The sequence below is a fragment of the Carassius gibelio genome, chromosome B16 (assembly GCF_023724105.1).
Source record: "Carassius gibelio isolate Cgi1373 ecotype wild population from Czech Republic chromosome B16, carGib1.2-hapl.c, whole genome shotgun sequence".
NCBI lineage: Eukaryota > Metazoa > Chordata > Actinopteri > Cypriniformes > Cyprinidae > Carassius > Carassius gibelio.
Window position 1 is genome coordinate 27746026 of NC_068411.1, and position 22780 is coordinate 27768805.

General features: G+C 36.0%; 1 protein-coding gene across 1 annotated transcript; it reads left to right on the top strand.

Moving 5' to 3' along the window:
* The first annotated feature begins 28 nt into the window (after positions 1–28).
* Positions 29–21812, top strand: mtmr11 (myotubularin related protein 11). Its single transcript, XM_052579002.1, has 17 exons — positions 29–368; positions 5562–5631; positions 10455–10591; positions 10781–10850; positions 10966–11105; positions 11882–11966; positions 12879–13026; positions 13820–13907; positions 14780–14868; positions 14965–15089; positions 16367–16445; positions 16781–16851; positions 18071–18243; positions 18507–18677; positions 18977–19192; positions 20140–20439; positions 21188–21812. Exons 1-17 carry the CDS (start codon positions 312–314, stop codon positions 21605–21607), a joined length of 2439 nt encoding a protein of 812 aa, XP_052434962.1. The 5' UTR covers positions 29–311; the 3' UTR covers positions 21608–21812.
* Positions 21813–22780: the final 968 nt, after the last annotated feature.

Below are 22780 nucleotides of genomic sequence, written 5' to 3' on the forward strand. Positions count from 1 at the left end.
CCCTTTAAGAGACTCGGTCCTGGATTTTGTTACTCAGTAACACCCGTGTCATTTCACTATGGCGTAGGGGCTGTAAACTAACGCGGTGGGAAAAAGCGCGTCCTCTTTGAGAAAACAGATTTCTGTTAGGGATGATTTCGAATTTAGTTGAGTATTAACATTGAACGGATGGAGAAATGTGTGTACGCGCTTTAGTGATGCCGACTGGACGCAGACTATCCCATTTCAGTAACATGGACAGGATCAAACCGTCAAACCTCTTTCAAATACACCGTTTATCCTGTTAGTCCGGAGCTGTTTAGGTTGAAATCATGTTGACAGGGTCCAAAACCACCTTTAAAGTGAGACAGATGGTTCCAGACATGAAGGTAAGCTTAAATACTAATGTACATATCCATCATTTATTTAGAAGTGTGTCATTGTTTTCTAATTTCTGCGTCGTCTAAGTAACGTTATAATATAAAAATTGTATTCATATTAAAGTAAGCACGATTTTGGGAGGGTTTCGAACACGTCCTTGTGGATTCTATTTATTTTATCTGTCAGTTAGTTTATAACAGATGAGTAAATGTTTGTGCAACTTTCATGCAAATGTTGCTAGTCACTTTCCCAGAAAAACTAAATCCATTAAATTCATCATTTTACCAGAAAAAGGTTTAATGGGTGTAACCACAATCTAGTGGGAGTCAGTTTTCCATTAAAAAATAGTTACAAACTTTTTCTAAGAATGACTTATGTTGTCCTGCTTATGAATTTGAGCTCAGCTTAGCTGGTTTTGGGACCTGAACTACATCGGTGCTTAGTATTTTTCAGATGCTGTGAGAATGATGGAATATACTTTTCTGTTCTATAATCTATCCTCCATAATATTGTATTTGGAAACTACCTTCCCATCATTTCATTTCACCAGAAACTCTTTAAATGGAATAGTCCACAATCTGTGGTTGAGGAGTCAGTTTTTCCATTTAGGAAAAATATATAATAATAAAAGGAACAAGAAAACATAAATCTGCTTCAGTAGACAAGGAATGTCGGCTGCTAGTATTTGTTACTTTAAAATGATGAAGCCTAAATATGTTGGAATAACAGAGCCTCCTTAATTGGACTCTCAGATGGGAATTCGGTCTCATTTTTTTATCTCAAAGGGTGTGGTGAATGTATTTTTATTTATGGATTTTTTTAGTCATTCATAAAGCATGCTTGGAGACATAAATATGTTTTAATGTACTGTGATATTAAATAATTATTTTATATAAATTACACTTAATTTTTCTTTTAATTTAGTTAATTTAATATGAGGGTTGAGTATAAATTGCAATCCTCTTTGGTTGTATAAAAAAGAACACTTGTTTTACACTCAATGCTTTAAAAATGTAAATGTTTAAATTGTAATTTTTTTTGTTTGTTTAGGATATTCACAGCATATTTACCTTTCACTTTTTTTTCTTTTGGAAAGAACTGATCGGACATTCCTCCTAATATCATCTTCGTGTTTAATGTACGAAAGAAAATAATATATATTTTTGAATGACGAGAATGAGTAAATAATGACATTGTATTTATGGGAGAGCAAATAATCTATTATTTTTTATTTTTTATTTTTTAAAGAGCTGATCGGACATTCCTCCTAACATCATCTTTCTGTTTCATGCACAAAATAATATAACATACTTGTCTGAATGACAAGAGCATGAGTAAATGATGACAAATTTTATTTATGGGAGGGCAAGCCATCTATTTTCTATCTGCTATTGCTCACCTCTGCTGCATAACTTTTCTTCCCTGGCTATTTTAAGCTGCCTTGAGGGAAACGTGGAGAGTGTGGAGGCCCCAATGTGCACAACATCTGGCTGTTGCCATGGAAACAGCCTACCTAGAGCTCGCTAGGAGTGGAGGTGGTGGATGGGTATTGCTGAAGTGTCAGACGTGACTCTTCCCTGCTTAGAAAATGAATTTTAATCGTGTAAATTGTGTGGATGGAGGCCTCCCAAGTTGGTGCATTTGAGACTGGGGCAATCTATGTTTTGTTCCAGTGCTGTAAATGAACAGATGGAGAAGGAATTGTGAATGTAGCAGTTGTGGCGAGACTTCACCACATTGGCTTTTTCATTTAAAACTCATTAAGTCAGTTCAAAGCAGTAGCTCAGTCATAACAGAGATTTTCATAGCTGACATGACTCTTCAGACTCTTCAACTGGGCGTCTTGGGATCAGCTCTTCTGGAATCAGTGGTTTAAATAATACAGAAATACTCAGAACTTCCCCGATGGATCAAACTTCACACTGTGAATGCAGATATACTGCTGTAGAGCTCAGGGATATCCCATTCATTGTTGCTTGTTTGGTTGGAGTTGAATATGCCATGTGGCGTGTGTAATTACTTGCGTTTATGTTATCGAAGTGAACGGCGTCATCTGGATTCGGTGCAAAATGAGTGGTTGTTTAAATAAGAGATTTGCTGAAGGTTTGTTTTGACTTTAAATTATTTTAAAAGATGAAGCATAACATAAACACTGCTGTGGCACACCCTCTAATTAACCTTGGAGCTTTTCCTGCACTGCTTTTTTTAGATGTGGGTTTCCTAATAAGCTGCAGAAAGAGAATGACGACACCGAGGAAGATTTTATATGACAAAAACAGCTGGAACAGTGGTGGTGTGTGTTTATGATTCTATGTAAAACTAGATTAGTTTTGCAAAATAGCTTTGTTGAGAGTGATGCTTGCCAATCCTAAATCACTGTCGCAGTTTTAGGCTGTTGTGGTGTGGCGGTGCACTTTTTAGTGTGTTGACATGCTGTTGCTAGGGTGTTCTGGGTTTCTTGCTGGCCCAAGGTCTCTAGATGTGGCTCAGGTCTGGTTTTGGACTTGATATTGATATTACCTTCAAGTGAAAATATTTATTTGAGATTTATCAAAATTGTAGTACTAGTGTTACATGATGAGGTATGTGCCAATGTGTATTATTTAGCGCGCCAAAACTCTATGAGCAGAAGTAATCAGTGTTATTTTAATTACTGCAATTAGGATTAGCATTTTAACCAAAAGTAAAAAAAAAAATAATAATAATAATTGTTTGAAATAAACAAACTGAAATTGTTTACGTTAAAGTATTAAAATAAAAACTAAATAAAATAGAAATATTAAATAAAAATGAATAAGTGATAAATAGATGTTTAAAAATACAAAAAATAAATAGTTAAAGTGAAAACAAAAATCAAATTCAAAATATTGACAGTAACAATAATAGTATATGAATGATATTAAAATAACATTAATATTTTACATTAGTTTTTAAAAAAAATTATTTTCATTTTAATTTAACTGTTTTGTAATCTTATTTGTATGTTTTTCAAATTTTTAAGTATGTCTGTATATTTTTTATGGTTTATTTATTTAGATTTATTTCATTTTTACTTATTTTAGTACATCAAGTTAATCTAAATGAAAATGAAAAATGTTGCCTTGAAAACTAGCTTAAATAAGTTAGATGTTTATTACTACTTTATTTCAGAAAATGCTTATTTAATTCCAAGTAACCAAAATTGTATTTGTTTTGGTTTTAGCTAACCACAATGACCCTTGTTGTAATATTGATATTTCCTCGTTTTTGCACTAAGGAATGATGATACAAGATGTTTTGTTAAATTCAGAAAAGGCAGCGTCATGGCTAGACAAGAATGATTTTTTTTGAGAACAAAGGTGCTATATTTAACCATCTCAACTGACATACAGAGAAAATACCTCCAACGTTTTATACAAATAGATGCATTGTTCCCGTTTGTTGACATTTCTGTGCGGCAGAGAGATGCACGCGAAGAGCACATGAAAATAACGAGCCACCGAACAATAGCTCGGCTCTATAAAGCGATAGGTTTAAGCGTCCCACCGGGCCTCTAGTTGCCTCATTTAGCCCTAGATTGATGCTCCACACAAAGGCTTATTGTGCCTCTAGGCAATGACTAATAAACTTAACAGTGTGAGGTTTATATGGTGGCACAGTGCATTCCCACATTCCCATTGGCCGTCTTGTTTCTGCGAGTCTGGCCTGACTGATTCGTGGGAGACGAGGCCTGTATGTTCCCTCAGCTGCATTCTCTGGCCACAGAAACCAGGGGAAGCCATGAGCAATGGGAACTGAAACGAGTCTTGGCTGCCTCGGCCCTCAGAAGCTGAGGGGAAGGAGGGAGGGATGTGTTTAATGGTGAAGAAAGAGGCAATGAAAGAGAGATTACACGATAGCGGTGGCGACCATGTGACTGGGAGAACTGAACCCTCAGCAAAAATGTGCTACTGAGGTTTTTTTTTTTCTTTTTCTTTCATTTATCTGTCCTGCACTTATTGCACATGTATTCACTTCCTCAGAGATGTTAAGCAGTCCAGTTTATTGTTCTGGTGGATTTTATTCTGGCTACCTTTTAGAGTCTACTATTTTGCGATTAAATTTACACACAACTAAAACTAATGAGCAAGCAATAAATAATTTTATACATGGTTAATATGCAGTATTTCCAAAACATTATGTGGGCAATGCAACCTGTTTAGTTTTTCTTCTCCCAGTCATTTCCTGTCTTTTCTCTATTAAGCATGGCTGAAACGTAACAAATTATTTATTTGTTTGTTTATTTGAAAAAAATAATTTGTATTAATATAATCCAATATCACGGATGTTTAATGTTAGTGACCAGCTAACAAGTTCTCAAATGGTACTAATGTAACTGTACTAATCTCTGTTCGACTTCTGTTCTACCCAGTAGTGAGTGACTCGCTAATGAAAGACGCTTTGTTATAAGTGAGTTGATAATATCAGCGCGTTTAATTTTAACCCACTTGTGTGGTTCAGTTGCTCAGTGGGAAATGAAACCTGAAAGTCTATTGAGAGTTTAATGCAATTTAAATATAGTCCCAGGAGCTGCTTTCAAAGCACTATTCTAATCGCTGCATATAAATGAAGGCCATGTTTCCTGTCACTGTATCAGAAGTTAAAGAAAATACAACTGTATGTTTGCATAGCGTGCATCAGCCAGACTAATGAATTGTTCAATGCTTTGAGATTTTTAGCATTAACCAGTGTCTTCTTATTATGTATAGTCTGAACTACCTGTTTTCAAATATTTTTAGTCATTTTTGAAATGCATAAATTGTGCATAATAATGCGTATGTTGAACATCACTTGACCAAACAGGAAAACCAGTCTCGTTGCATCCGCTTTTTGAAGTATTAACAGCAATAAGAACTAATTGCGATATCTATGGACTTATCTGCAAAATTGGCTGGTCGTTATTTTTGCTGGAATATTTTTCAATTTTAATATCCCATTGTTATGGAGAAGAAATAATCTTTTAGATATCAATTTGCATCAGTTATGATAAGCTTTGGTATCTCTTTTGAAGGCATCTTGAGTAAAACAACTGTATTTAATGAAGCACATAGAAAAGACCTGGTCCGGAAATTACGTGACCTGATTTAAAGAATGCATAAGTTTGTTGCACATATAACCCCTATTAATTCTATCATACTATATGACAACCTTCATTTGTTTATTATCTCTCTGTGTTTCTACAGGAGAGGATGATGAGCCACAGTAGCCTTCATGCACGCGGGAGAGATGTACTCGGCCTCTGCTGTTTGCCAGGTAAATCTCACAATGCAAGCTTATTTTTATAATATATTAACATTTATAACAGGATTTACCCTGTTATCATAATTATGCTACCATTCAAAAGTTTGAGGAATTTTTATTCACCCATTTATTATGTTTTTAATGCTTTTCTGCTCACCAAGTCTGCATTTATTTGATCAAAAATACAGTAATATTGTAAAATGTTATTATAATTTCAAAAAGGCATTTTCTATTTGAAATGTTAATTATTCCTAAATATCATCATTACTCCAATCGTCAGTGTCACATGATCCTTAGAAAATCATTCTAATATGCTGATTTGCTGTTCAAGAAACATTTCTGATTATTACCAATGATGAAAACAGTTGTTCTGCTTCATATTTTCATGGAAATCCAGAATTCTTTGATGAATAATAAATCCAAAAGAACCATATATATTTGAAATTGCATTTTTTTTGTGTGTGTTTCTGTCACTTTTGCTCAATTTCATGTATCCTCGATGAATAAAAGTATTCATTTTTACAAAAGACAAGACAAAACAAAACAGTAGTGTAAGTTGAAGTAGTTCTGTCAGGAACCGTGTAGATGCAACTACTTTTAATTATGTATAGTCTGGAGCTTGTCAAACTACAGTTTCATAGTTAGTAAATGCAAATTTATTTAAATTATGAACTAAAATACTTTTATTAAACTAAAAAACATTAAAAAGCATAGTGACAAAAATTTATTTTTGCTACAAAAAAAAAGTATAAGTAGAATGACATTTAGGGATTTAACGCGTGAAAATGGAATGATTCATTAATCATCTAATCGTATTGTTGAATCAGTTTATTGAATTGAATTAATTCACAAACAAAGCTTCCGAACCAAATGATTCCCTGAAATGAATCGTTCTTCCTAGTGCCATCTGAGACCAGGGACTGTTCTAATAGAGTGTGTTTGTTTTGTACAGTGTGACGTACAGAAACGGTGATGTAGGGTTTTGGCATGTGACTCCCCGCTCTTTCTTGGAAAAGCTACACTGTTTTGAAAACCTTCTGAAATGAGTAGTCACGTTAATAGCACCGCTGCTTTCAGGTAGTTGATCTCCGACAGGAAAAGACCTGGTCTGGTCTGGATGCTTGTGGTCCGTCTGCCTCTGTGGGTGTGAATGTCCTCAGAAAACAACAGCTCAGTGTGCAGAGTGTGTGTTGAAGCCCAGCAGCCCCTCGCCACAATCTCAGCATCAGCAGTGTGTTTAAGCAGCAGCTTTACTCAGGAATGTTGGCAGGCCATGAGTCCGACCTCATATCAGCACTTACACAGCATTGAGTGCTTCCCACCGCATCAACATTTAATAGAGCCGCTCACCTCAACGCTTCTCACACACAGCTCGGTCTTTGTTGATGTTCAGTGTGCATGGTCTCTGTTTGGACACCAAACACACACACCTGTCTATTTTCACTTTTCACTGTTTACATCTGTGAATTCAATTAAATTATCAAGGACACTTAAAACAGTGCTCCCCAACATGTTTTAATCCTGTAAAATGTCAATCTTTTCATCTTTTTTTTGTGTAAAAGCTATTTTTTGATTTTTTATATATATATATATATATATATATATATATATATATATATATATATATATACACACCCACACACAAAGCTACCGTTTGTGATAAAAACATAAACTTGACGACAGAAAGTGTCAAATTACTTTTGTATTCATTTTGAACAGGATCCACTATTGTTCAAAAGTTTGTTGTCAGTAAGGTTTTTTTATTTTTAAATTATTTTTTGCAAGGATGCATTAATTCGAATAGAAGTAAAACTACAAAAAATGTTTTAAATAAATGCAGTTTTTTTTAATCCTGAAAAAATATTGTTTCCAGAAAAATATTGAGCAGCATTACGGTTTTCAACATTGATGATAATAAAAGAGTTTCTTGAGCAGCAAATCAGCATATTAGAATGAAGGCTGGAGTAATGATGCTGAAAAGTCAGAATAAGTTTTTTGTTGTTGTTGTTGTTTAAACAGTTCTTAAAATGTTTTAATAAAATTTCACATTATTACTGCTTTTACTGCATTTAAATAAAGTCTTGTTGCGCGGAAGAGACTTCTTTCACAGATCTTTATACTAGTAGTATACTAGTTTACACACTAGTACAATATAGATATAAATACAGTTGGATTTTATAGGCTGTCTAGACAAGACAGCATACATATTACTGGCTGAATAGCAGTCTGAGGCAGCAAATGTCATCATGACTTCTTCTGTTATGGGATCTTCATTCATTTGAATCCTGGATGTCTAAGGTATCGTGCCACAGTCTCATCCATTCACAGTGGTTTGAATATGGAGCGACAAACTCTGTTTAACCATTCAGGGTCACAGGGCTCACATTGCAGTGACCCGTGGGGACGCGCATGCTCTCATGGTCAGTACAGTCATGTGTATGACTCTACCTCCATCCGCACAATCTCAGATAACCCTCGGACGCAGGGCAGCGGAAACTGAATCGGTCCCTGGAGGTGAACAGGTCAGAGGAGATTGAAAGAGTAGATTATACTGTATATACTGCTGACAGCCTGCTATTTAAAAGAATGTATGTATTATGCAATGATAAATTATTCACATGTGTAGTACACTGCGTTGTTGTCTCATGACCTCATTATGTTTCAAGGTTGAATTGACAGAATGGCATCCAGTTAGCTTCTCACAACAGAATTTTTCAGTTTTTAGACCAGTTTGCCATTTGCATTGTGTGATGCAGTATTTTTGTGCCATGTTTTGGTTGTATGCTGCGCATTTCTTGTCAGATGCATTTAGAAAAATCACATTGTGCATGATGCATACTGCAACAGTAGTGTGGTAGTATGCGGTTTTAAACATACCCCAGATGCTGTTTATTGTTTGATTGTTAGATAGAGTTGCTGTTATTTGTGTTGTGCGGTGGGTAAAAGGAAAGGGATTTGTTTTCTGGCAGGTAATGTGGCAGATGTCTTTTTTAGTAGTATTAGTGGTTTTTTATTTTTTATTTTGCAGTTTATTCCTGTAACTGGGACAAATAAGAGAAAAGATGTGTAGAGAAAAAATATATAAATAATGCTTTTTGAGATCTAGCAGCAAATCAGCAACCGGCAGATACTTTTTATGACCGTACCATGTATGTATGATAGTGTCCATTTATTATTCATTTATTTTGTACATTTTATTTTAATGAATTAATGTAATGCTTTTTTATACATTTAAATTATGTATTTATTACTTTTAATGATTTTATTTTTTATTGCATAATAATATTATTTTAAAATGATTTAGTCTTTTTTTTCGCATTGGATTACATCTGCTGTTCATAAACCCAGGACTGTCCCAGTTTCTCTAAAAACCAAATTATGTAATATCAAAAAGTAAAGGCATTTTCTGTGTCACTGACGGCACATTTAAAATGAAGTGGTTTAAGCTGTTAGACCTTCTTTGCCTCACTGGTTTAAGTTCACTGTTACCTAGTAAAACCTTGCTGGGAGTGTCTTAACTGCAGGTTTATGAAATAATAAGATTGGTGTTTGCTCCGTTATCATTGGGAATGTGCGATGTGACCCTTCTTCATGGTTGCTTATTCACATGACGTCATGCAGTAGCATAAAACCTGGAACAAACTGGCTGATGTGTCCCGGAGAGGTTGGACCAACATGGACTAACTCTGGTAGTGCACGCTACTCTCGTCTGAAAGTGAAGTTTAATAGAAACCAAATGCTGACTAAAGCAAATCAAACTGCACATGTGGTTCAAATTAGCAAAGCAGCAACTCAGTGAAACTCAACACAAGCTGGGTGAAGTAGATTCAGGTTATTTCATTTTATTTTTAGATAAATTCAGAAAAAAAATATTTTGGCAAACTAAATTAATTCAGTATTTAAGTATTTAACATATATAAAAATTAACTTTCTGACTGACTATAATATAATGTATCATAATATAATATCATTTTTTTGTTTTTGTTTTTTTAAATTTTGTTATTAGCCATTTGTGTGAGTGAGTGTGTGTGTGGGTGTGTGTGTGTTTCTGTGTAGCTTTAATTTGAGCAATTTTAGTACTTATTTCATTTAGTAGTAGTTATTTCAGTAACTTGCCAACAAAGGCAACATTTCAAATGTTTGGGGATTTTTAAATTTTATTATATTTTAGCTTTATTCTGACTACTGAAGGCAATTTTGAATAGTTTTAATGAAAAAGAAGAACACTGAAACGGCTAGAAACCTTGTGGAATGAAGTGTATATTCACTGTTCATGAAAGTGTCCAGTCAGTCCAGTGAGCTCTGTTTTCCTAATAGCACAGTAATCACCGTGACGGTCCAATCTCTCTGCTTCCGTCCTCTTCTCTCTGACATCTGCGTCCCATGATGCCTCAGGAATGAGCTTTGAGATCCAGTGCACCCTTGAGAGTCATAAATTGAAGAAACGCGCCTTTGAAAAGTGACCATAAGAGTAGCCTTACTCAGTCCACGTGAGACTGAGAGAGTGTTCATGCCTGACTTTAAGGGGCTCTTCTGACATTTGCCTTCACTTTTTATGATTGTGTGAGTTCTATGTCAACAGAATCATAATTTCCCTCAGTCTGTTTTTAAAATACCGCATATCCTTTATATATGTGACTATAATAGCCTACAGAGACTTTAAAGTTTCCCTTTGAATTAAAAGCCAGATGTTTGTGTCATTCCTTCCACAGATCACACATGTTGCTATTGCTATAGTACACTTTTAGCATAATAGTAGCATATAGATGGCCTCCAAGCTAGCAGACATGGACTAAAGGCACGTGTTTTTCATCATGTGTCATTTGTTTTTGCAGGAGAGTGTGTGCTCCAGCGAGCCGTGCTGGTGAGGAAGAAGCTGTCTGCTAAGGAAGGAGGAGGCTGGTTGTCTGGGACTCTGTTCTGCACTCATTTCAGAGTTGCCTTCGTGCCTCAGGACAGCCAGAAACCTGACGTGAGTGCCACAGATTGCTGAGATGTTTCCGGAATGAGAATCCCAGTACTGTTTTTTCCGGGTAAAGTTAAGCCTCACTGTGAACCGTGAAGTGCTTCTGGCCGGCTCAAGTTCATAAAGTCTCTGGCAGACTAGTGTAACTCTTTGCAGACGTATTTATCCGGATGGCCTTCTTTTCTCTTTCTTCAGGATAACGCAGATCCTGTGATGCTCGGAGATCATGACGTAGCTCTCGCCTCCATTGATAAAGTTGTGGCAGGTGAGACAATCTCTACAGACAGATAAACAGATGCATATTTTTATGAAACCTATAAAGAATATGTCCAGGTCACTTTTTAACTATATGTTTTAATGCATATAAATGTGTGCTGTAGTGGGACCGTCTCGCACCAAACTAGTGACCCCTACCTGCTCTCTTAAATTCACCCCCGAGGAGCTGGTGTTGTACTGCCGAGACATGCGTGTCCTCTGCTTCCTGTTTGACAGACTCACGCCTGATACTCAAGCTGTGGAGGTTCGTTTTAATAAAAGAATATAAGGAAAGTCTCTCATGCTCAGCAAAGCTGCATTTATTTGATCAGTATATGGTGAAAACAGTCAACTATTATTGCAATTCAAAATAACTGTTTCCAACAGTTAAAATGTAATCCATTCCTGTAATGGAAAGCTTTACGCAAGTATTCAGTGTCACATGATCCTTCAGAGATCTTTCTGATTTCTGCTCTATTTCAGTGTTAAAAACAGCTGTGCTGATTAATGCCTTTTTTGAGGTTTGATGAATAGAACAGCTTTTATTTGAAGTAGGAATCTCTTGGAACTTTTATAAACATCTTTACTTCCACTTTTCAATTTAATGCACCCTTGCTGAATAAAATAATTAATTCCATGAAAAAAATCTCTAAACTTTTGTGTGCTAGTGTACTTGTGCAAGTGTGCAAATGCAGATGTTTAGTTTTTGCCAATAAGACAGGAAAAATAGTAGTTAATTTCATGCTTTTAAGAGCCAAACTGAATTGTATTCAGGCAAATTATCTACTAATTATATATATATATATATATATATATATATATATATATATATATATATATATATATATATATATATATAGACACACACACACACACACACACACACACACACACATATACATATACATGAGTCCCCAGTGAGGTCATGCTTAACCATCCAAACTGCTGACTTTGAGCTTGAAGTATTTACTTTTACAATACATTATTGTGGAGTGTGTTTCAAGCTTTTGATCATCATACTCTATTCCAACTTGCTTTCAGATCACATATACCATTGCTAAGACCTATCAACCACTGAAACCTGGAACCATCCTCTCCTTCCAAAATGCTGCTTTGGGTAGTACTGGTGAGTAATTGAGAATCAATGCAAAAATCCATAATGACAGTGAGAAGATGGCACACATACATCGCCCAGGCATCTATCTGATGTGTTTGTTTGGTTTTCTTGAATCTTAGTTTTGGTCATCTGCAATGTAACTCCACAACATTCCTTGAGGGTTGCCAGCAGATGTTTTTGCAGTATTTATAATTTTGAATAAAATGTGGTTGTTGTTGTTGTTGTTTTTTTTTTTTTTTTTTTTTAAGTTGTTTATCTTATACTAGCGTATGGTAATTAAAATGTGACATATTCCAGATGACACACTTTTTACTAGATAGCTTGGTGATAATGTTATGTTTTTTTTTTTACTTGTGGTCATTTATTGAAAAAAGTATAGAAAACATTGCCTATTTTGCATTGTGATCTTTATATATATATATATATATATATATATATATATATATATATATATATATATATATATATATATATATATATATATATATATATATATATATATTATTTTTGAAAATAACTAAAATATATGGTTACATTATATTAAAAAAGACTGTTTTTTAAAGTAATTTCAGAGCAAAATATTTTAACTTATATTGTCAAAAAGCTGAAGAATATTGGAATATTATTATTTTACCCCCTTTGTGGTCCACACATATTAGAGATTCAGATGAATCATAGAAGGAAATGTGAGCTAAGTCACGTCTCTGAGAGGGAAAGTGACCGGTAAACAGATGAATAATGGAAAGTAATCTGAAACAAGTCACCTTCTAGCCCTTTTTCAACCTTGTCAAGGTTTGTTTGTAGTCTGTGCATGTTCATTGCACCAGTCCAAATTGAGTTCGCAGCACTCAGGAGGTTTTGCACACAAACCGGATCTTGTAATCAATCCAAACCTTCAATGCTTCCCTATGCTGTCTATAGAAATGAAGCAGTTCCTAAGCAACAGGCGGCGTGACCCTAACATGAACTGGTTCGAGTGTTCGATGGGATGGGAGCAGGAGCTGGAGAGGACGGGTGCCAGCGGCTGGAGGGTCAGCTCTGTCAATGACCGCTTTGAGATGTCCACCAGGTAGAGCTCCTCTTTCAGACCTCCGGAGCTCAGTTTAGCTTTGACATTAGAAAACGTTTTTCTGCTTTTTTGACACGACTGATGTTCATTGTCCCATGACAGCGTTCTAAATGCTTTTCCCACACATACATTCTGATGAATAACATTTTGTGTGTGCAAAATACCATACTACTATACTATTATGTCATTTTAGCAGTATGCAAATACACAAAATGAACGAAGGTAACATTAGCTGTGATTTTTTAAAGACATTTTAAACAAAATTGTACCAAAATAACCACATTTCAATATTATAACTGGCCATCTCTTGCTGATTTTCATGTTGCAGTTACAGTTAGTAATAGGACAGTGTATATTTTTACATATTGCGAGATTGAGATTGACATTTATAATATTACACAAGATTAAAAAAAAAATGTTACTTTCAAATGATCAAAACACATCCTAAAACAGCAATCATGCATTCCACAAAAATATTAAGCACAGCAAAAAATTTAAAACATTGATTATATTAAGGAATATTTTTAAAACAAATTACATTTTAAAATATATTCTCATTCTCAATACTCATTGGGAATTGTATTAATATTTCATAATAAATATCATAAATCACAAATGTCTTCTTTCAAAACATAAGCCCAAACTTTTGAATGGTAGTGTAGAAATGTAAGGCTGAATCTATTTGAGCTCTCCACATGATCTCATGTTTGCAAAGTGTGTCCAATCATAGGCACATCATATTATTCTATGTGGAAACTATTCCCATGTTTTTTTTCCTCCTGTGTTCTTCCAGTCTGCCCAGATTCAATGTGGTTCCTCAGAGGGTCCTGGACACCGAGCTCAAGAAAACATTTGCCCACTTTAACGAGGGCCGCATCCCAGTGAGTTCATTCTGACATCCCGCTACAAAACAAGACTTTTAAACATGACATTATTTACTACTAAGATAAATGTTCCATAATGGAATGTTCCTAAATTTTGTTTTCATAATATTTTATAATGTTACCATAATTGAAATGTAAATTTTAATCCAGGCTACCAAAATGACCCAAAACCAAAACCTACTCCTCGCAAATCAAACACTTAAGGAAGAAAATCAGATCCTACACAACATTATTTCCCACAAAATATTCGGTTCAACACTCATCATTCCAAACCTCCTCCAAAAGACTTTCTCTCTACTGTGGAACTTCTGATTTTTTCTATTGAAATTCCCTTGACCAAAGTCAAATATCATGAATGCTTTTTATGTCCTTAAATGAATAGTTAGTAATAGTTCCCAAAGTATATGTTGTTGTTTTTTTTCATGCAGCAAAAAAGTCTGTCAAGCTAAAAAAAAAAAAAAAAAAAGACATAAAATCACCATAAGAGTAGTTCATATGATGCACTAAGTACTTTGAAGCAATTCAATAGCTTTGAGCATGAATGTTCATCTTCTGGATAAATTCCAGTGCTGTGAAAAAGTGTTTGCTCATTCCTGATTTCTTCTGTTTTTGTGTATATTTTATACTAAATTGTTTCAGCGATAAAACAAAAACAAACAAAAAAAACATTTTTTTCTTCAATAAGTAACGTGTTTTACATTTCATTTGAAGATCTAAACATATTTGGTATGGACTAGACACAAAAACTGAAGACGTCAAGAAGGATGCAAATACCTTTTCACAGCACTGCTTGTAATACTGTATGTAAAAAGCATTTTTATATGGAAGCATATTTTATGATTTATAATATGTCATTTAACTTTCCTCAGCGATGGTGCTGGCGGCATCCGCATGGCAGTGACTTACTACGAATGGCCAGCTTCCAAAATAACATCTACCACGAGAAGGACGACATCAGGTTTGTCATTTCTTATTTTCTAGATAAATTAGACGTTCATTAGCAGCGGTTGAGCATTCGTTACTGAACGGAGCTCTTGTCGTCTGTGAGCTACAGGAATCTGGAGTTGGTGCTCTTCGGCGGACAGCAGCTGTGTGTGATTGTGGATCTGGGAGAGGAAATGCCGTCACCTGCAGACATCCAGCTGGCTCACACCAGACTTCGGACACTTTGTCTGGGCGGTGGGTCATTTTACTTGATTTTTGATGGCCTGATGATACCCTGGTTACAAAACCAGCTTCAATTTTCAGACATGTTGTTGCTGTTCCAACAAACTCAGACTGAAGATGGTGGCCAGGCGAGCTTGATGGGTACAGCAGCACATAAGCATCCAAAAAGCTCTTTTTCAGGGCATATTAAAGGGTTCATTTTTTCACAGAAAACAAAACAGCTCTATAAAATATTCATAAAACTAGTTTGTTCTTCACACAAACCTGTTGTATGACTTGTGTGGATGTTTTTCGTTTTTGAGTGAAGTACTTTAAATTTGAACATTTTGAATTGAACAATTGGAATGATTGGAATCGGAGCAATGTCTTTTCTCTTTTGAGGTTAAATGCTGTGACCTTTTTTGTGCAACAGCTGTTTTGAGACTTGGGTGTGGATTTAAAGATTTTGTACGCAGAGGTCAAGAGCTTCTGATACATTTTAGTCATAGTCCCAGAGATACAGACTTGTTGTTTTGTCTGGCTTCACATTCCTCCTGTGGTTGAAGCCACACTGGCCAGAAGCATTCCTCATAGTGCTGCGAGTTCAAAGAGCAGCTCGCTTAGTCCCACTATGGCTGACCAGATTTTTGTTTCTCACATTTTTCTTTAGTGTGCTGCATTTTTCTATTGTCTGTTGTGTGATGCTAAAAAATACTGGGAATTAACTAAGGAATTAACAGAATGACATTTCAGCCATTATGAGATTGGGCCCGTCATGATATCAAAATATTATAGATTATAAAAATAAATGGCAATAGAATATTAATAATTTTTGGACCATTTTTAATATGTAAAATCAAATACAAGTGTTTCATTTCAACAGTTTATGCATGTGTTGTTTGCTATAATTAAAGGTTATGTATTAATATTTATTTATTAGCCACATTTGTTGCATGTGTGTTTTCTTAGTGTTGTTTCACATAATTAAATTTTATTTATGTCTATTTGTTTTTTAGCCACATTTGTTGCAGTTCTGATTAGTTATTGAAAAAAAAAAAATTTAGCTTTTTTTTTTTGTTGTATTTTATATAGAAAGTTCATATATTCATATTTGCATTTATTAGCCACACTCTTTGCATTTTTTCGTTTTTTTTTATTGGAGTTTGATGTAATTACATTGTATTATTTAAAATTATTTTAGATTTATGTTTATGCATTCTGCTTATATGTAGCTATTGACCAGTATTGTTGTTATAAAGTTTTCAAATGTGTTGATCAATAAAATGTATTTTTGTCTCTCTGCCCTACAGATATTTCATCATCTGTATCAGTACCTGATGACAAGTGGCTGTCCACTCTGGAAAGCACTCACTGGCTTGACTATATTCGGTATATTTGTGCATGAATACAAATAGTGATCTTTTAAACTATATAACAGTATTTGGATGCATCATGTAGAAATCTTTTCTCTCTTTTGACAACATTTGTTTTCTGGACAAAATACCACTCCCACTTTTTCTGCACCGTAGTATGTATACTGTGAAATGCATCTTACCCACACTTAAGAGCATACGGCCTCCCACAATTCAATGCTCTAAACTTTAACCTAAATTTTTAGCATTGTGTATTTGATGTTGCCTTCATCATTGTATCCCGCTGTGTGTGTGTGTGTGTGTGTGTGTGTGTGCTTTGCCCTGCTGTGTTTGATGTGATTGTCTCCACAGGTGCTGTCTGAGAAAAGCTGCAGAGGTGGCATGTTTGCTCAGAGGAGGTCACATGACTGTTGTTCTCCAAGGTTAGTCAAAACTGATCATTAACGGCCATCTGACCCGACTCTGAACTTTGCACCCTCCTAGCACACAATGATTCATGTGAGTCTTTACTGTTTAAACACATCAAATCTGTGCTGAATACAGTGAGAAAATCAGATGGTAATATAACCTTTGGCCTTTACCTGTACAATACTGGGTCAATAAGATTTTGTTATTATTATTATTATTATTATTATTAATAATAATAATAATTTTATTTAGCAAGGATATATTAAATGGATTAAAAGTTAAAGTAAAGGCATTTATAATGCTCCAAAAGATTTCTATTTTATATTAATGTTGTTCTTTTAAACTTAATATTCATCAAAGAATAGTGACAAAAAAGTATTACAGTTTCTACCAAATGATATTAAGCAGTGCAACTGTTTTCTACATTTGCGCTGTTTAATATTTTTTCTGGAGATTCAACAGTTCTTTTAAATTATAATATTTCACAATATTGCTGTTTTTACTGTATTTATCAAATACAAACAAAAGAGACTTCATAAACATTTAAAAAAAAACATCAACGCTGAACTTTTGAACAGTAGTGTAAATGTGAATTTTTCTTTTTTTACTTTCATACTAATCTTTTCTGTGTATTCCCATTCTCACAAGTTATTTCAGTATGGAAGAAAATATACTACTATTTTAAATTTGTGAGTTTTAGGCTTTCTTCATATTGCTAATTCTTTTTCGAAGCCGATCTTGATACTGCTTGAAATCTGTCCCATAAGTGCATTTCTAAAAATCTTTAGAGATCACATTTCAAACTACACAAGATTACAGTTTGTAACAATAGGATTTAATCTCTTTTTAATGACACACTCTTAGCAGAATTTAAAACGTACCACACAGTTGTGATTTATTGTTTTTCCAAACCCATAAACCAACAAACATCTGGCAGTGCCCTTCAATTCTTTAAATTCTTATTTCGTTTTACAGTCCTCTAAAGTGTTTGTTTTCCTCCACGTAACCCGCAGCTACCCTGCCATATACATCAATATTCTGTGTTTCTTGACAACCAGTGAATAACGTCAGGAATGGGTTTCTCAGATGAGGCTGACGCACCCATCTATCACTGTAAAACCTGTTTGCCACATGTGCTCTGAGCAGAGACGCTGAGAAAGCACCGCGAGAGGGCGATGAAATCCCCTGATCCACTGATTTACACATGCGTTGTGTTATGCTCTGTTTCCTCAGAGCCGGAGGATCGAGACATGAACTGTGTGGTCTGCAGTCTGGTGCAGGTGATGTGTGACCCTCACTGCAGGACCGTGGCTGGATTTCAGGGCCTGGTTCAGAAAGAGTGGATCACGGCCGGACACAAATTCCTCAGCCGGATCAACTATCACAGAGAAAGTGATAAAGAGGAGGTAAAAGAGTGAAAAAATGCTCTGTTCTGTAACGCACACACATATAAAATGCATCAAAACATTTGCAGTTGGTAAGATTTTTTTTGATGATTTCAAGGATGCATTTATTTGATCGCACATACAGTAAAAACAGTAAATACTGTGAAATATTTGTTACAATTTAAAATAACCGTTTTGTATTTGAATTATTTTTAAGATCTAATTTATTCCTGTGATGCAAAGCTGCATTTGTGAGTTGTGTGATGTACCTTGTTCTCCGGCAGGCCCCTGTGTTCCTGCTGTTTCTCGACTGCGTATGGCAGCTGTGGGCGCAGTATCCCGCGCGCTTCCAGCTGACTGAAGACTACCTGCTGGCTCTGCATGACAGTGTGCACCTTCCTCTCTTCAGCAGCTTCCTGGCCAACAGTCAGAGGGAGAGATGTCGCCGTTCACAGGTATACACAAAACACTAACTACAATAGAGCTACAGTATTTAATGCAGCAATGTCTTTGCCTTAGGGGCTAATTTGACAATAAGGCATCATAAGATAGTACATTATCTTCCTTTTGCATAGCTACTTAAATGCATAAACTACCAGTAAGTTTATAAGATAATTTTGTTCAGCAAGGAGGCATCATATTGGGCAAAAGTAACAGAAAATATATTTATATTGTTACGCTTGATTCATGTGTTCATTAACCAGCCAAAACAACCGATCTGAAGTGTGTGTTGTATTGCACTGTTTCCCTGCAGCATCTTCCCCAGAGCTACACCCCAGTGAACGGTCTGAGGGAGTTGCCCATGGGTTCCCCAGAGATGCCGGTAGACCCACCTTTCCCTCCGGTGTGGGACTGGGTCCTGCAGTACAGCGCTCAGAGACGAGCCCGCTTCACCCAACCTGTGTCCCAACCCGCCTGCCCTCCACCCGTCCTCAACGGAAACCTTAACACCAACCTGGAGCGCAGCTGGGTAAGAATGATCTACTGAGAGGTCTACACTAACGGTCCCACTTCAGCAAGGATACATTCATCCTGTGTAGGAATGGAGATCTGGGCTGCTAATCAAAAGGTTATAGGTTTGAATCCTACTAGTGCAATCTGAGACCCCAAAATAAAAATGGAACTTAATTTAATCACCCTCATGCCATTCTTATCCTGTTTTTATTTTATTTCTTTTGTGAAACATTTTTTTTAAAGTTGCAGACAAGCTTCAAAAAGCACCAAAAAGTTAGTCAATATTACTATTAATGCTGTTATTTTGAACTTTCTATTAATCAAAAACCCTCAATGTTTCCACAAAATATTATGCAGCGCAGCTGGTATAACGATGCTGAAAATTCAGCTTTGCATCAAAGGAATAGATAACATCCTAAAACATATTTAAATGGAAACTTTATGAAGAATATTATGAAATATTACTGTTTTTACCATATTTTATCAATTACATGCAGCCTAAAAACATAAATACTTCTTATTGACCCCAAATTTTTGAGTGGTAGTGTACAAGTCACCATCCAAGACAATAATAGATCATAAAACACGGTCAGAATGACATGAAGCTGAGAAACAGGTTCCTCCTGAGGGATCGTCCCTGTAATAACTGCAGTAAAACATCAGATATGACTATTCATTTCCTTCTTCCCTAACAGAGAGGAACAATATTGAGTAGGGAATTGATAGTACAGGACAGAGAAATTAATTATCAGCTAACAGGCATTGCTTGTGTCAAGTTAATGATCATTGATTCATGTTTTCTGGGTTGCCCTAGATGGCTGGAAATTAAAAGGGAGGTTCTTTAAAAATGAGGCCAACTAATAAACCTTTGCCAAAATTAGGTCGTTATTCTAATCGGGCTGTCAACTGACTGTACCGCTTCATTAGCCTGAGTGTGTTAAAACTGTTTATTCTCTCTCTCAGCACAATGATGGACTGCCAGGCTCTGTGTTCCTGTTGTCCCGTAGCACATTCTCCCATCCCTCCAACCTGCTCCCCTGGAGGAGCGGAAACTCTGGCTCTTACTGGAAGAGCCACCGCAGGGCTCCTTCATCTGAGAGTCTGTCTGGACTCGAGCGTCTCATCCGAGCTTGTTCACTCTCTGAACCCTCAGAGAACCCCTCAATCCTCCACGACCCGTACGAGCCCCTGCTGCCCCTGCTCTTGGGACCCTGCGTCAGAGTATGGAGGGGCTGCTATTTACGGGGCGCACTACACGCTCAGGTACACTGTGATTGGGGTTTTGTTCTTTCCACTAGGTTGCATATTTAATGTATGCAAATCATCAAAATACAGTAAATACAAATTGCTAAGCTTTGTTTTTTATCCTAAGTTTTCTTGAAAAGTAAAGAAATCGCCACTTTCAGGGGAATTAGTGCAACATATTTAAGATTGTATGTACTGTGAAAAACCACTTGGATTTTTGTATGGATGGAAAGATGGACGGACTGATTGATGACTAAACAGATTGATATATGGGTGGATGGATGGACAGATAGATAGCTAAACAAATAGATGGATGGATGGTGGATGAAAGGATAGATAGATGCTAAAAAAATGGATGGATGGATGGATGGATGGATGGATGGATGAATGGATAAATAGACATATGCCTAAATGGATGGATGGACAGATGAGTGGATGAACAAGACAGATGGATGGCTAAAAAGTTAAATGTACTGTATGGAAGGATGGCTAAAAGGATAAATGGATGGATGGATGCATGGACAGACAGGTGGATGGCTAAACTGATAGATAGATGAATGGATTGATTGCTAAAAAGATGGAAGGATAGATGGATGGCTGAACAGATAAATAGATGGCTAAAAAGATAAATGAGTAAACTGAAAAAAAGATGGATGGATATTTGATTATTGAAAACATGATGTTTAACATCCTCACGTTGTTGATGGCTTGTAATAAACAAGTCAATTGTATAATATCAGTCTCTCTCTCTCTCTACTTCCTGTAGGCTTTCTCCCACCCCACGTCTTCCTGCAGTCAGCATCCATTAGATCAGCTAGCCTGGGAAGTGCAGCAGCTCCGAGAGAAACTGGCTCAGGCTTCTCACAGACGCCCCGAGAACCAGACTAAACGACAGGAGCCACGCCGGCTGGAGTCCAACCTCAACCAGAACGCCAACAATGGGACCTTCCTCTTCTCCTCTTCCTCTAGATCATCTCAACAGCAGCCGCCGGCGTCCAGCCGAGGTGCGGCCCACTCCTCCGTCCCTCCCAGAGCCCAACGGACTGCATCTGATCCGTCCAGGCCTGCGCAGAGGAATAACGGCAAGCACACGTTTCTGTTTGGCCACCAAGAGCCACAATCAGGGCAGCGTTACATTCCCTCCCCTAGTGCCAAACTTCCCAAACGCCCCGGAAACTCACACTGATCTTTTGGAAGGAAAGAAATGCCCCCCCTCTGGTGTTTGTGTTACTAAAACAATTAAATACGGTACAAAGCAGAACCTAGAAATCTATAGCACAGAAATCTATGTGCACTTGAAAAAGCACAGATTGACATAGACGTTGTTTGTATAAGTAGCTATGTAAAGTTTAGCATTAAATAGGCTAGCAAAAAAGCTAGCATCAATTCTTTCTCTGTTGTGTTTTTATGAGATAATTTAACTACAAAAGCTAGTTCAATAAAAATAAAGAATCTTATTTATTCATCCTCATGTTGTTCCAAATGTATACTACTACTTCTGAAGTCACGATTTTGTGTGAAAATAAAACAAAATTTAAGTCTAAATGGTTAATTTTGAAGTTTAAAAGCTCGTAATTTGCATGTAAAACTGATTATTTATCTTGTGTTCCATGGAAAAAATAAAATTAAAAAGACATTGGTATGACATGAGGGTGACTAAATAACAGAATTTGCTATTATTTCAAATAAAAAATGTAGCGAAGCAGAGTGCTAGTAGCCTACATGTATGTTGTCTGCATGTGAAATGTTATGTGTCTGAGGTTCATGCCAAAATATTGATTTGATAACTTAATGTGTTGATAAAGAAACAGTTTTAGCTTAATGTAGTTTGTGCATGTAGCAGTAGTTCATGGTACATAGGCTAGTAAAATAGCGATTTGTGTTTCCTCAACCAAAAACGCGGGAAAATGGCTGCTAGCACGCAACCGAGGTTTTGCAGTTCGTTGAACGGCCACAAGATGGACACAAAATAATCTTCAGCCTCCCTGTTGAATGCAAATAATACAAAATGCTGTCTTGCCTCTTAATATTTACAAGCAATGGCACAATACTGTTAAGTGTGTTATGCATTTTTTTATTCTATTAAGTATTAATACAAAAATAGAAGAGAAATGGAGACTAGATGCAACATCAGTGAAATTACAATTATTTATATGCTGCCTCTGCCGTTTAAGTGGATATTTAAGTCTTACTAATTCATCTTTATGAACGGGGATGTGTTTTTAAAATCAATGTATGTATAAGGAAGGACAAAAAAAATAGCACTCATGTTGAAGGACATTTTATATTGTCATTGTTATGTTTGTATCTTCTGCGCATTACTCTCTCCGTTTTCAATCAGTTGAGTTCCAGGACTTCT

What these genes read in the sequence shown, in the direction of transcription:
- mtmr11 (XM_052579002.1), top strand. Translation starts at nt 312, where the DNA reads ATGTTGACAGGGTCCAAAACCACCTTTAAAGTGAGACAGATGGTTCCA. An exon ending in AGAGATGTCGCCGTTCACAG is followed by an intron (nt 18,678 to 18,976) that starts GTATACACAAAA and finishes GTTTCCCTGCAG; the next exon opens with CATCTTCCCCAGAGCTACAC. An exon ending in CCAACCTGGAGCGCAGCTGG is followed by an intron (nt 19,193 to 20,139) that starts GTAAGAATGATC and finishes TCTCTCTCTCAG; the next exon opens with CACAATGATGGACTGCCAGG.